At 49.8% G+C, this 15,557-nt stretch overlaps 1 protein-coding gene across 2 annotated transcripts in view; it reads left to right on the top strand.

Moving 5' to 3' along the window:
- SMAD6 (SMAD family member 6) overlaps window positions 1-15,557 on the top strand; it is a 136,786-nt gene that overhangs the window by 47,190 nt on the left and 74,039 nt on the right. Inside the window, exon 2 of one of the 2 annotated variants that reach the window (XM_069625137.1) lies at window positions 3,390-3,446. The exons of the other annotated variant lie outside the window; for it this stretch is intronic. Within the exon in view, the coding sequence (XP_069481238.1) occupies window positions 3,390-3,446 (57 nt within the window). The remainder of the gene's footprint in view (window positions 1-3,389; window positions 3,447-15,557) is intronic. 2 annotated transcript variants of the gene reach the window in all.

The raw sequence follows: 15,557 nt of genomic DNA, 5'->3' as shown, positions 1-15,557 counted from the left end.
TTGAAGCGGAGGGCAGTGAGTCATGCTCCTGGGGGTACTCCAGTGTTCATAGGGCGAGCAGTTGAGACAAAAGGGGAGAGGAAGGTGATTTGTTTCCCGTTGATGTGGAAAGAGGCAATCCATTTGAGTGAGACTCTGATTCCTAGGGAGTGGAGACGGTCAAGGAAGATTGAATGGTTGACGGTGTCAAAGGCGGCAGAGAGATCGAGGAGTATCGGCGCTGCGCAACCTTCAGAGTCTGCCGTGACATTGAGATCCGTGTGGTTTCCGTTCCGTGTCGAGGTCTGAAGCCTGATTGTGCAGGGTTGAGAAGTTTGTTCAATTCTACAAGGCAGTTGAGCTGGGAGTATACCATCCAGTCAATGAGTTTTGCGAGAAATTTGGTGTTGGCGATCGGTCTCTAATTCTTGGGTTCAAGTGGGTTGAGGGAGGGTTTTTTTTTGTTTTTGTTTTTCTAGGAGTGGCTTGACATGTGCAATTTTAAAGGTTTCTGGGAAGATGCCAGAGGTGAGGGAGTAGTTTAGTATGGCTCTTGCATGGTCCTGCACAGGTTTTCTTTGAGAAAGAGGTGGGGCAAGGGCCATGGGGTGGTCCGGAGGGTCTGCTGGCCGTTAGTAGTTCAAGGAACTCGGCTCTGGAGATGGGTTTGAAGGAGTCGAAGGTTGGTAGGGTGTGTTTCGGGGCAATTGAAACTGGAGGGGTTGGTGTAAGGGACGGTGTCGGCGAGGACAATTTGGAATTAAGGGTTGCCGTCCTGTCAAGTGCTGTGTTGTAGTGTAGCGAGAGGTAGTCGCAGAGCGATTGTGTGGGAGTGGATTGGGCAGAGGTGCAAGTAGGTTTTACGAAATCGGAGATTATTTGCTGCTGCTACAGTCCAGAATTCGTTAATTGTAGTAGGCTTTTTTGGCCTTTCGGATCTTGGATTTGTAATTGCAGTGGTGGAGGGCAAACATGGATATGCGGATATCGGTTTTACATGCTCGCCATTTGCGTTCAAGAGGAGTTTTTTTAAATGTCTTCAGGTGGGGTGTGAACCATTTGGGGGACGGTCCTTTGTGTGAGGTTGCAGGGTGTAAGGGGGTGAGTGGAAGTAGTGATTCTTTAAGCCAGGAGTCGGAAGAATCAATGGTTAAGCATCTACCACAGCACTGTGTTGCAGGGGGGGTGGAGTACTAGGGCATCAGCTAGGTCGGTGAGTACCTTGACTTTGTTCCAGCATTTGTGGTCTGAGGTGGGGGCAGAGGGATCTGTAGGAGATGGTGTGTGGATAGAGAAGGGGATGGCAAAGTGGTTTGTCCAGATAAGCGGTTTGGGACTGGATATAGAGACAAGGTCATAAGAGCTGAGAATTGCCTCAAGGGTGTGTCCAGTGGAATGATGGGAGAGGTTGAGCGCATCAAGACTGTCAGCCAGAGGATGGGTCATGGGATTGTTGGGGAATATCAAACCAGATGTTGAAGTCTCCCAGGAGTGTAAGGGATGGGTGATGGCTTTTGAGCCGCAGAGATTATTGGCAAAATGTCGATCATATCCAGGGGATCTGTAGATGAGTAGGAAGCTGTGGGTGAATGTCGATGGTAGCGGGAGTTTTACTCTAAGGGATTCACCGGAAGCGTTGCATGTCTGGGATTCTACGAGTGAGACAGAGAAATGGGGTTTGTAGATCATTGCCATCCGTCACCTCTGGAGGGTCTATTTTGGGCGATAAGCAAGTAGCCGTGGGTGGGGGGGCCTTGTGCGCGACTAGTGCAAAATCGCGGAGAACCAGGATTCGGTGATCAAATGAGGTTTGGGGCGAGAGGAGTTCCTCAGTGGGCACAACGATGACATGGTAGTGGAGTTTGGTTCGTGATGTTTGGAGCGCCGGGGAGCTCCTATGTCTTGTGAGTTTGATAATGGACGGGCAGTGAGGGATTATTCTCAATAGATGCTAGAGGGAAGTTGGTAGGTGGTGTGTTTGGGTGGGCTGAGGTGGACTCCTGATTGGAGCGCCAGAGAGCTCCTCTTGCTTGTGAGTTTGATATTGTATGGGGAGAGTGGGGTTGTTATCAACAGATGCTGGGGGGGGGGGGGGTGGAAAGATGGATGTTGCTGTGTTCCGACGGGTTGAGGATTGGGGGGATGAGCATTTGAGGAGTGTTGGGCGTGCCAGAGTGCTCCTCTGAACTTAGAATTGGAGGTGAGGAGGTGGGGGGTTCGGGAGGATGGTTGTTTAGAGGCAGGGGGCCATGGGTTGTGGCAAGATGTGGGATATGAAGTTGGGTGCTAGAGCTCGGGTTATGCTCCGGGAGGAATGAGTTATGGGGAAAGGGTATGGTGCTGAAAGGCTGGCAATGGAGAGGGGTGGTTTTTGTTGATGTGAAATCTCCATCCTGGGTGAAGGTCAGGGGCAGCACCTAGAATTTGAAGTACCTGTAACAGTAAAAGCAGTGACCCTAGATGCAGTAACAGCATCTACATTGTGTACACTAGGTGAAGGGGAGGATAGCTCGGTGGCAACGTGCTTGCCTTGGAAGCAAGACGACACAGAGCAACACAGGTTCGATCCCCGGGTCCACGCTTAGAAACTTCTGGGTATTTAAACGCGTTATAACTATGCAACTAAGACAACAACAAAAAAAATCTGTTACAGCCCCACTGTGCTGTCGTGCCTCATGAAGAAGCCTTCTGAGCCGATGGCCTCTTTGCAACCTATCATGGAAGATAGCAGCCCTGGTGGCCGTGAGGCATGCTCCCGCACTTGCCACCCCCACATGAGCTTCTGCAGCCTCAGCGGCTGTCGTCCCAATTACCAACATCTGCAAGCGCCTCCTGGCATACTTTTTATGAAGCACTACTGTTTGAAGAGGCAGCAGGCCGCAAATGTGCAGACGGGAGGGGTCCTACAACGCCTGTTCCAATAAGGTATGCTCTTATGTTTTAGGGTGAAAATATATGGTTTTGACCTCTATACACCTCCAATAACTATGTACTGCTACTCAAATCTATTCACAGCATGTGAATCTATGAAAGAGCCAATGCTGGAGAACAGGAGTTGGAGGTAAGAAACATACCCCTTGCAAGGATCGTGTTTTGCTCAGACACGAGGACAATCGTGAGAAAGCTGAAGAACATTTAGGGTCTATGGCTAAGGCACGCAGGCACTGGGGCACACTGGCTGGGCATCCTGTTTTATTGTAACCATTGTTTTTATGTTGGTGCCATCCTAACAAATGCACATTTCCATTCAGCTAAATCTGACATCTGTTGACCATGTTTCGGCGCTTATCTCAGCCCGATGGAGACAGCAATGCAATAACCGAAAAGTCTTTATGCCCCCATTCCATGCAATGTTTGTGGTTCTTTCTCCTCGACAAGCACTAATGCAAAGTCTCATTTTCTTCATGCAGAATCGCCCCCACCTCCTTACTCGCGACTGTCCCCCGATGTGGAGCGAAAGCCACTGGGTGAGTAAAACTCTGCTTGCTTCCAGAACCAGACCCTCTTTTGATGATGACTATATACAAAGACTTTGCACACCCACAGCAAGGTCCTATGAACAGGATGTGGCTTTACAGAGCTCCCAAATGCTGGTTCGAAAGCAGTGCCCCTTAAATGGTAGGTGGGTATGTGAGGCCCCACTTGCTGTCTTCTGGAGATGGATCCCAGGGATGGAGGCTAGTTTATGCAGAGTCTCACACTGGCTTCTAGAGCGGAGGATCCCTGCAGACTGGTCTCTAAAGCAAAGTCCCTACAATTGAATGTGGCGTACCGAAACCTCCGGTGCTGGTTTCTACTATATGGGAGGTGGCTTTACGTAGACCCCTGCATGCCATGTTGTTGGGCTGGTCTCGTGGATGGCGTGTGCTATGGAGATGTCTCCTGTTGCTGTTGTGATTGTGGTTAAGTGGATGGAGGCTGGCACACTAATGGTTTTTTATTTTTTATTTTAGTGTTTGGCCCTTGGTTGGGTTCTAAACATGTGTAGGGCAAAATGGAACTGCCCCTTTCTTTCTGTACCTAGTCAACCCCAGCAATCAGTCCAACCATACCCAAAAAGGGGTCTACACTTCCAGTGATGGCTGGTGACACGTTTCAGTTCAGGGTTTGGAAGGAGGAGTCTGGCACACAGGTGGCATTGTTGTGGCTATAAACCTTTATTTAGTGAAATTAAAGGAGGAGACCCACAACGCTAAGAGGGGTTTCCCTGCCTCAGCAGAACACGAAGGATTCTGGGAGGAAGTCCATTGAAATTATATAGTCCACCGTCCTGTGTCAAAAACCCATTTCCGTCCCTTACCCTTTTAACTAAATCAAAAGGTTTGGCGAGTCTTCTTACTGCAGAAGAATGGCTTACTTCTTCTGTAGAGCGAACTGCTATGCCGGTAGTCTAGAGTCTCTACTTCCCCGAGGGAAGGACTCCCTTCCCCAAGTTGCAGTTCTTTCCAAAGGCAGCTCACAAAGTTCCAGAGTTCTTAAACAAAGTTCCAACTCAAAATCTAGTCACCAAGAGACTCCTTTCCCTTGGTCTTTCTCAGGCTTCTCACAAAATTCACAGATCAAGCAATGTTCCATGTCAAGAGAATGGCTCCTTTCCCCAACACCAGGGGGACTGACCCGCTGCCCCTGGCCTTTCTCAGGCTTCTCGTAAATGCCAAGAGAACGACTCCCTTCCCTTTGGCTTTTATCACAATGTCCATAAACACCCAGGGGAATGACCACCTTCCCCTGGTTCTTGGCTTTCCGACAACAATGCGGGTCAATTCACAATGCCAGGGGGTGTGGGGTCTTCCCCTAGTCTTGATCGTGTTTTCACAAAGCTCCGTCACAAGCTTTGACCCACTCCTCCCTGAAGGCTGCAAAACCTCTGCACCCAGGCCTATGTAGATAGATGGGGCAGTGGCGCTAATCTTCCCAGAATAGATAACTCTCCATCATCCCTACTCGGGCCTACTCCTCCGAGTGCCTAGTTTGCAGACTCACACTCTACTCAATCCTCGCTCACTATGGCCACCCTCCATTGGCCTCCAGGTCAGTCCATTCTTCCTCTCGGAATGGGCTGACCTTGCCTCCTCCCTACTCTCCTCCTCCTCTCAAATCCTCCTAATGGGTGATCTGAACATCCATCTGGACTCGCCGGACTCCACAGGTCCTTTCCGCAACCCCTGCAACTCTTCTCTCCCTCTCTATCCTACACTCGGGCTCCACACACACCGTGGGCCACACCATGGATGCTCGCATCTGACATCCCTCTCTTGGACTGAACACGCTCTTCTCTCAACACACCTGAAAGTCTCCTCTCGCAGCAACACAACCGGCACAGCCACTCTGCTTCAAAGTCACCAGACCTATGAACAAAGTGACAGAGGCTGCCTTTGCCTACACCTTCTCTCCTCCTCTCATTCCTGCAGCTGACGCCCACCCTGACACAGCCCTTGCTAACCCCAATCTCTGTCTCAAACACTCATGCCCGTGTCATGAGGGTCCGACTGAAGCCTTCCAAAAGGTGCAACTCTTGGTTGGTACGACTCCGACTGGCTGCCCTTAAACGTAAGTGTAGGGCAACTGAGCGGAAATGGAATGCGTCGGGCGAACATCTGACAAAACTGGCCTGCTGCCTCCTTCAATGGCAATATCGACTCTCCCTCCACTCCAAAAAGAGTCTTTATTCAAGCCCGCATCTCCGTCGAATCATGGCTGAACTTTTCAGTCTGCAAAGAACTGGCCTATCATGCAGCAGCCTCCTCTGTCACACCCACCCTGGACCTTTGCTCGGCCCTGGCTGCACACTTTGCCACAAAAATCCAAGGCATCCTTTCCAACCTCTCTTCCACACCACAGGATACACCAACACCGGAGCTTCCCTTGGCTGCCCCCCCCTCCACTTACCCCCTCTTCTCCCTCACCCGTCGCACCTGATGAGGTCACCAGACAAGTGCAATCTATGAAGGCTTCATCCAAACAAGTGGACCCCTGCCTCACTAAAACCATCAAAGGCAATATCCCTCGCCCCAGCCTTGGCTGATTGCTGCATCTCTCCTTTCCAACTGGAGTTTTCCCAACTGCCCTTAAGCACTCCCTTGTGTGCCCTCTGCTCAAAAAACCCTCTTCAGACCCCTCCATTCGGCAACCTACCACCCTATCTCATCACTCCTTTCCTGGGCAAACTTCCAGAGGAACTGGCTATCTCTCCGCTGACCCCACACAGTGAATCTATTGGTTGCTTCCATGACCCTCAATCTGGCTTTAGAGCACCCAGAGGCACGGAAATGCTCATCTGAACACCTGTGAAGACCTGCTCTCAAATCTCCCTCTGTCCTCATGCTCTCCTTTGCCTTTGATATGGTTAACCACAACATCCTGCTCGCATGTCTCTGTGACATCCTGAGAATCTCAGATCAAGCTCTGGTGTGGTCAACTTTTCTCTGACCGCCATCCCAGGTGGAACTCGGAGCCTTTCTCTCTCGATCTGTGGCGTTCCCCAGGGATCTAACCTATCCCCTCTGGTTCTTAAACGTGTATATATGGCTGCCCTGGCACGTGTGATTGCCGCTTTCAACTCGAATTTCCAGTGTCACGCGGATGACCTGCAACTATCTTTCGGGCTACCCTCAGCCGCCGCCGCCACCTCCTCGCTCGTATCTGACTGCCTGCTATTCAGTCATTTCCAAATTTAGATAGAATTGTGAACGTTGGCCTGCGCCAGACCCACACAGAATTGTGAATGGTAGCAAGTACCACACTTGGATAGGATTGGGAACATTGGCGTGCGTCGCATCTGGATAGGATGTGTGGATATTATCAAGTGCCACACTTGATAGTTGTGTTTGTTAGCAATTGCCACACCTGGAACTGTGAATATTAGCACGTGTCACATTTGGATAGCATTGTGAACGTTGGCCTGCGCCGGACACGGACGTAAGTACCACACTTGGATAGGATTGGGAACATTGGCGTGCGTCGCATCTGGATAGGATGTGTGGATATTATCAAGTGCCACACTTGATAGTTGTGTATGTTAGCAATTGCCACACCTGGAACTGTGAATATTAGCACGTGTCACATTTGGATAGCATTGTGAACGTTGGCCTGCGCCGGACACGGACGTAAGTACCACACTTGGATGGAATTGTGAACATTGGCCTCCCATGAGATAGTTTCCCCAAAAAAATAGGTTAAGTCTTTTGAGGCACTCTTTCTTAGAGACATTGTGCAAATTATATGAATTACAGTATGTTCTGCAAGTTAACCCACCAATAGTACACAAAAGCATTTTTCAAACACATTTTCAGGATGTGTATGCCAGCAATAGATGCCAGTATTGCCACTATAAGACACACCCATGTTGTCTGCGCCAAATATTGTCAGTATTGTAATTTCTGAGGCTTGTGGAATCTGCTTAGATCACATGCTGTGCATAGGCCGACATCTAGTGGAAGCTGCGGAGTATTAGTTTGTTTTTCGAAACTCGAAAATGGGCGTCGACACAGGCGTGCCAGTAATACTATCCCTAGTGTGACGTCCACTGTACCCAAGATCCCTCGCGCGTCTGGGATCCTCAGATTGTTTTTTTCCGCCATACTGGTCGGAAGCATCTTGCGGAGTCCCCTGGCCTTAGCCATACTTTTGCTAATTATAGAAGTTTAAAATTATTTATTGACATCCTTCCCCACCCCAACGTCGACCCTCGACGATGGCTGGAGAAGACATCGACCGTCGGCTGCTGCACGACGGATCTGGGCCTCAGAAGGCCGCTGGCCTCGGCCCGGGCCTAGTAGGCCGCTGGCCTCGGCCCTGCAAGTAGGGAGAGTGGGGGGGTGGTACATACTCTTCACTCTTGGTATATAGGTACACCTTATATATTTCCTACACTTACCAGCCCGCTGCCTCAAGGTGCGTATGGAGGGTACCCCTTTCCAATTCTGCCCCAAGTGCAACCGCAAATACCCTTGGGTCGACAGGCACGCCACGTGCAATCTCTGCTTGCCGAGGGACCACCCCAAAGCGAACTGCAGAGCGTGTAGTAGGTTTAAGCCTAAGACACTTAAGGACCGTTCGACAAAGCGTTGGGCCCACCACGCCAGGCAGGCGGCTTTGGCAGCGGAGGGCGCCTTCAGCGATGGCAGCGACGCCGTACTTTCGGACGGCGAGGGCATTACGGCGTCGAAAGACTGCCGAGCGCAGGTCCCCGACCTCGGAAGGTTGTCCGGCAGGGCGGCTATGGGGAAGACCCCCGGCGACGCAAGCGCTACACACCCTACACACACTAAGCACACTAAATCCAACCGAACCTCGACGACGTCGACTTCTCGGAAAGAGGCACAGATAGAACGGTCCGACTCGGTGTCCTCTGGGCGCTCATGACGCAAGGCAATCATCCACTCTTGCCAAGAGTGCCTCGCTCCCTAGATTAACGGAAGTTCGATCGTCGGAAGACGAAGACGACTTCCACCCCCAGGCCGCGATCCAGGAGACCGAGGCCGCAGTTAACACCAGCGAGGCCCCACGCTCGAAACAAGATACCTCTCCAGACCCTCGTCTGGAGGCCCCAGGCGTCGAACGTCTCTGGGGCCTCCAAGGGGCAGGGAAAACATTTTTCCACGCACGGGGGGGAGGGGGGGGAGAAACAGCGGAAAGCACAGCCTTCCACTCCTGTAAGACCATCCTTCCACCCTAAGCAGACAGACAAACATAAATCTACTGGGACATCAACATCCAGCAAGGGTACCCTTGGTAAGTCCTCTAAGTTGCCTACTAAAGTCATACCCTGTTCCAAAGAATGGTCCAGTGAAGACATAGACAGGGTCATGTCAAGGATGTCTTCCTTAGCTGATTTTTATGACAAAAACCCAGAACATTTCCTTTCGTATGACCCTCAAGGGGCCACACCCTCAGGCTCCTCTGATCCTATCCCCCTAAGTAAAAAGGCCCGGTTCGAAAGACCTGAACCCTTCGAGGTGCAGCCTTACTCTACTCCATACTCTACTCCACACCCCAGATACCAAGGACAGCCTTTCCCTGAAGGGGTGGAGGACCAAACCGGGGCTGAATATTATGCGGATGATGAGGACCTGGAGGAGGTAGAAGATGAGCAGGAAATTTACAGAGTAGATTCCCCGGTAGAGAGCGAAGCCCCAGTTACCGACTCGCCAGTTGATAACCAGCCCCTCCTTAATGAAGTTCTCGCTCGCGCAGCAGAACATTTTCACATCGACACCCACGGTGTACAGGAGGAAAGGGACTTCGCAGAAGAGTTGGTGGGAGAGAGGAGGCCGGTCGCTCAGACCATCCCTATCCTTAAATCCATCCAATGTAGAATAGATCCATCCCTGGTGAATCCTAACCTCACCAGAGCCGAAAAACTTTTTCGGGCAGCCCAGTCTGACCCTCTTTATATAAGAGGACATCTTAAACCAGACTCCCTAGTGGTTACCAACACTCGGAAGAGGGCTGGGACACCCTTATCGTCGTCAGAAGCTCCTCCCGACAAGGAGAGCAAAAGACTGTACGGGTTTGGCAGGAAGGTAGCCTCAACGTCCGCCTACCAAGCAAGGATTGCAAACTCCACCACCCTGTTGGCAAGTTACAACTGCCATCAATGGGAAGAGGTCGCGGCGCTCATAGCCTCTGCTCCTGAACCGTTAAAGGGCCAGTTGGCTCGGATCTCGGCAGAAGGGAGAGCCGTGTCTGGTTGCATATTAAAAGCAACTTTCGACGCCGCGGACAACGCAGGAAGATTGATAGCAGAAGGTACTGTTATCAAGAGACATGCGTGGTTACGGCAGTCGGGGTTCAAAACAGAAACCCAGGCTTCATTAATAGACAAGCCGGTGGAACCCGATCTATTGTTTGGGAAAGCGGTCGAAGACGCACTTAAAAATGCCAAGTACGAGACTCTCAAATCCCTTGGCCAGCTTACCAACAAACCCCCTAACCAGAGGGGGAACAGTAATTTTCGTCGCCCACGCGGCCAAAATTCACAAAGAGGCAACTATGCCCAAGGACAGGGTACACAATGGAACAACAGCCAGCAGTCTACCCAAAGTTACGGCAGGGGTAACAAGAGAGGTCGTGGAAGAGGCGGAGGCAGCCCCAACAAGGGAGGTGGCACGCCTCCACCAAAGCAGTGACGCTCAGTTCAGGGTCCCTTCTCACGCAACCCCAGTAGGGGGACGCATTTCCAACTTCACCCAGGCTTGGGAAGGGATCACCTCAGACAGATGGGTGCTGTCAACAGTGTCCACAGGATATTGTATAGAATTACTGCAGCGTCCCCGGAACCACCCTCCACGACAAAGAATACACTCCTTAGAACATCAGAAGATCCTTCTCGAGGAGATCGCCATTCTGCTAGAAAAGGACGCGATAGAACTCGTCCCAGGACACCAGGTAAACAAGGGTATCTATTCAACTTACTTCCTTGTGCCAAAGAAAGATTTGACAATGCGCCCAGTATTGGACTTACGGCCTGCCAACAAGTATGTCAAGCCCCAAAAATTCCGTATGACCACGTTACAAGAGGTAATCCCCCTCCTAAAAAAGGGGGATTACATGGCAACCTTGGATACGAAAGATGCTTATTTTCATATTTCCATGCTCCCAGCGCACAGAAAATACTTGCGCTTCAAGGTGGACAGTCGCCACTACCAATTCAAGGTACTGCCCTTCGGGATAGCTTCAGCACCAAGGGTATTCACCAAGGTACTGGCGGTGGCAGCTGCACACCTACGCAGGGAGGCAATCCCAGTGTACCCTTATCTGGACGACTGGCTCATAATGGGGGAAACCCCAGGAATTTGCAGGTCAAACATTCAGAGGACTATCGATCTCCTCCACGAATTAGGCTTCTCTATCAACGAGAAGAAGTCAAGTCTGGTGCCAAGCACCTCAAAACAGTTCCTAGGAGCAATCCTAGATACTCAAAAAGGGTTTACCTTCCCTTCGGAAGAGAGAATTCGGAATATACTACTGCAAATTCCACATTATCAGTCAGGTCAACAAATAACGGTACGCAAAGCAATGCGGTTACTGGGCATGATAGCGTCATGCATTTACCTGGTCCCCCACGCACGTCTGCGCATGCGTCCCATGCAGGAATGGTTGGCGAAACAGTGGTCTCAGGCAAGTGGTCAGTGGGACGATCTAGTGGTCGTTTCGCCAACACTCGTACAGAGCTTACACTGGTGGACAAGAAAGAATCTTGCAAGGGGAAAACCCTTTTACGATCCCGAAGTACAGGCAGTGGTGACTACAGATGCATGCCTGACTGGGTGGGGAGCTCACCATCTCCACCACACAGCTCAGGGTCTCTGGTCTCACTCAGTAGCCAAGAACCACATCAACCTGCTAGAGCTTCTGGCAGTATTCCGAGCGCTTCGGGCGTTCGAGCCCCATCTGCTAAACTTGTTGGTGCAGATCCGGACGGACAGCACGACAGCCATGTTCTATCTGAACAAACAAGGGGGGACTCGTTCGCCAAATCTGTCCAAGCTTGCCCAGAAAATCTGGATATGGGCACTCAGACGGAACATCTTCCTGTCATCACAACATGTTCCAGGGGAGCTCAATTCCCTAGCGGATGCCCTAAGCAGAGACTCCCTCCCAGAAGAACACGAATGGGTCCTTCACAGAGATATCGTAGAAGATCTCTTCTCTCAGTGGGGTTTCCCCACTATAGACCTATTCGCCACAAGCGAAAACAAACAATGCCCAGGATTTGCATCCAGGTTCCCCCAGCCAGACTCCCAAGGGAACGCCCTGTGGATGAACTGGTCAGGGATGTTTGCGTACGCTTTTCCACCAACTCCTCTCCAGGAAGGTGGTGTACAAGATGAACAAGGAATCGATGACGCTCATCCTAGTTGCTCCCATGTGGGCGAGACAACCATGGTTTCCACACCTACGCAGGATGGCGGTGTGCGAGCCCATCAAACTCCCAGCCTGGTACAACCTACTGTCCCAGCAACAAGGTCAACAGTGCACCAGGAACCCAACTCAATGAACCTGGCAGCATGGCTCCTGAGGTCATAGAGTTTGGGCATCTCAATTTACCACAGAGGTGTATGGACATCCTAAAAGAATCCAGGAAACCAAACACAAGGCACTGTTACTTTGACAAGTGGAAGAGATTCGTTATTTGGTGCCAGAATAAACAAATCAACCCAATTGATTGCACTCCTTCCAACGTTGTAACATACATGCTCCACCTGCTGGACGCAGGTTTGGTTTTTAACTCTCTGAAAGTACACCTGGCAGCCCTCTCGGCTTACACCACATCCCATAACAGAGTATTGTGGTGGAAAGTACCAGTAGTTAAAGCCTTCATGGAAGGAGTAAAGAGACTTCACCCTCCTATTTCGAACCCACCGCCAGGATGGGACCTCAATGTGGTGCTAGCTAAGCTCATGGGCCCCCCTTTCGAACCCATGCATAAAAGTAGTCTCAAACACCTGACTTATAAAACGGCCTTCTTAGTAGCCATTACCTCTATAAGAAGGGTCAGTGAAATTCAGGCTCTGTCAGTGCAGGATCCTTTCTTTACTATCCACAAAGACAAACTGGTTTTACGCACACACCCTAGGTTCTCACCTAAATTTATATCTAAATTCCATGTAAACCAGTCCATCGAGCTTCCGGCTTTCTTCCAGAACCCGCAAAGCTCGGCTGAGGTGAAACTACACACCCTTGATGTGCGTAGGGCGGTCCTCTACTATGTAAATAAAACCAGACCGCTAAGGAAAACAGATCAACTGTTTGTGTCCGTAGCTACAGGCAGAGAGGGGGATCGCGTCTCTAAAAACGCGATCTCGAAGTGGATTATCAACTGTATACAGCTGTGTTACTCTCTTTCTGAAAAAACTCCGCCTTTTACGCCAAGGGCCCATTCTACTAGAGGCATTGGGGCCACTCTGGCTTTCATTGCAAATGTTCCCCTCGACACCATTTGCAAAGCAGCTACTTGGAGCTCTATTCGCACTTTTACTCCGCATTACTGCATTGACACTCATTCCAAGACAGATACACAAGTGGGACAAGCGGTTCTAAGACACCTGTTTGCGCATGACCCTTCTCACATCCCACCTCCTTCTTCGGGTACTGCTTGCTAATCTATGCACAGCATGTGATCTAAGCAGATTCCACAAGCCTCAGAAGGGATACATTACTCACCGTAATCGTATTTCTGATGCTTGTATCTGCTTAGATTCACATGCGACCCACCCTTCCTCCCCTCCGAGAGAAGGCGCATGATTGCTTGTAGTCTTACCCTTCTGTCTATCTGCTTGGATTATCTGTACTCCCGCTACTCCTCATGCTTCCTCATGTCAGAAAAAATACAATCTGAGGATCCCAGACGCGTGAGGGATCTTGGGTACAGTGGACGTCACACTAGGGATCGTATTACTGGCACGCCTGTGTCGACGCCCATTTTCGAGTTTCGAAAAACAAACTGTAATACTCCGCAGCTTCCACTAGATGTCGGCCTATGCACAGCATGTGAATCTAAGCAGATACAAGCATCAGAAATACGATTACGGTGAGTAATGTATCCCATATGCAAGTTCTGCCACTAGAAGTACAAACTTACTTGTTTTTGCCAAATTCCAATATTGTCCCTATAACACACTAATTTTGGCTTTGCAAAATCTAGTCAGTACTGCAGCTGAAAGTTACACAACCCTGCTACTCTGCCATTGTATGCCACTAATGCACATTAAGTACACACCTGTGTTGGCTTTGCTCAATAAGGCCAGTCAGTACTGGTTGTGACAAAATGTCTGCTCTCCAGGAGTACAGGGATGAGTAGTGGCTAAAAGACTTGCTCAGTCTCGCACATTAAACAACCTACTCTGCCTCAAACTACTACTAAACCAGCAGGGATTCCAATCGTAAAGGTGAAACGGGCACAGCCCGACGGGTATATACCGCCTTCGCTCTTTTGGTAATGTCGGGTGAGGGCAAGCTATACTCTTAATGAGTGTTGTGAGCGGATGGCAGTAGCAAACCAAAAAATGGGGGTCATTACAACTTTGCTGGTGCGGACATTACCAGATACCAGCATGTTTCCGCACCGGCAAAGTAAAACTTTGCCAGTGCGGTGGCCAGAATGGCCTCCATCAAAGCTGGAGGTCATTCCGCCACGTTACTGATGAAAGATACCCCCACTGACTCCTACGTTACCCACACTCGGAATACGGTGGGCATTCCACCAGACCGGGTGCTGGTAACAGCATAACCGGCAAACTCCTAATGAGTAAAAAAAACAAGGCAAATGGTCACACAGATCTGTATAACAAATATTCAATTAGTAATTGACTCTAATAGGTGTGTGGGGGGGATGAGAGGCGCAGTCAGGTAAACAATTGGATCAACATATTTTATTAATTATACAAAGATCACAATAGAATAAAAGCCCATTCACACAATAAGGCACTTGGCACTGCTAGCACCTTTTATACTGACTACTGCACACTGCTTCAGATATATATATCACTGCTTATGAATTACACTTAGCAGTGTTCTATAGGCTGCAGTGTTCTATAGGCTGCAGTGTTCTATAGGCTGCTTTTAGACTCGTTCTATATCTTTTTGACGATTATATACAATTTAAGATGTTGTTGTGTGAATGGTTGAAAAAAAAAAACTTTCATTCTGTTGTGGTTTTTGTATAATTAATAAAATATGTTGTTCCAATTGTTTACCTGCGCCACTCATCCCCCCCCTTCCCCCCCACCCGACACCTATAGAGTCAATTACTAATTGAATTTTTGTTATACAGATCTGTGACCATTTGCCTTGTTTTTTATAAATATTGTTCCCCTGGCCCATGGTTTAGGGGATATCCAACCTTTTGCTCTTTCCAAACTCCTAATGAGTGCCGGTGTTTGGATATTTGGACGTTCTTTTATTTTTGGAACCATTGTACTATCGAGGTTCTAATAGATTCCTTAACTAAACAATAACGTGCAAATAAACGAGCACCCGCCTGTAACGGGGGAAACCTAGAATGGGGAGGTTTGCGTGAAAGGGTGCTCTGGGCTGATATGAAGGTGTGTTCAGGCAAGGCTTTCTACAAATGCCAATTTTCAAAGGTATTTTCTTGTAGAAAAAAGGTAGAGCACATAAGCTTAAGTCACTATAGGCCCAAAAAGTGGCCCCGAGGGACGGGGCCACTCCGCAGTACGTTTTACGCTGGTCATTGGTGTTCTACAGCATCGAGCTGGGCTTGTTGGCACTTTAGCAGAGATCGAGTCGATGCAGTCCCTCTGATGGTAGACGCTCCCGATAGGTTGAGTCGGCGTTCGAGATGATGGCTTCCAAAGGTTTGGGGTCTTGGAGACTGCAGCAAGATGTCTCCGAGTTGGTGTATGAGACGAGCGAGCGTGATGTCTCCCAGCCTTCAAGTCCGCACACTAGGCAGTTGCTCCCATGAGGGGGAGCCTGCGATCGGGTTGATGGAGGCGATCTATAGCAATGGCTCGAGGTTCACAAGGGGTTTGAAGGTTCATAATTCCAATAGCAAGACCACGTTGTAACTCGACGTGCCCAGAGCCGGCTGGCAGACTTCTCGGTGCAAAGAA

This window comes from Ambystoma mexicanum, chromosome 11 (assembly GCF_040938575.1).
Source record: "Ambystoma mexicanum isolate Mex_15411 chromosome 11, UKY_AmexF1_1, whole genome shotgun sequence".
Lineage (NCBI taxonomy): Eukaryota > Metazoa > Chordata > Amphibia > Caudata > Ambystomatidae > Ambystoma > Ambystoma mexicanum.
The sequence above is the reverse complement of the archived record's forward strand: the minus strand, read 5'-3'. Positions and strand labels throughout refer to the sequence as shown.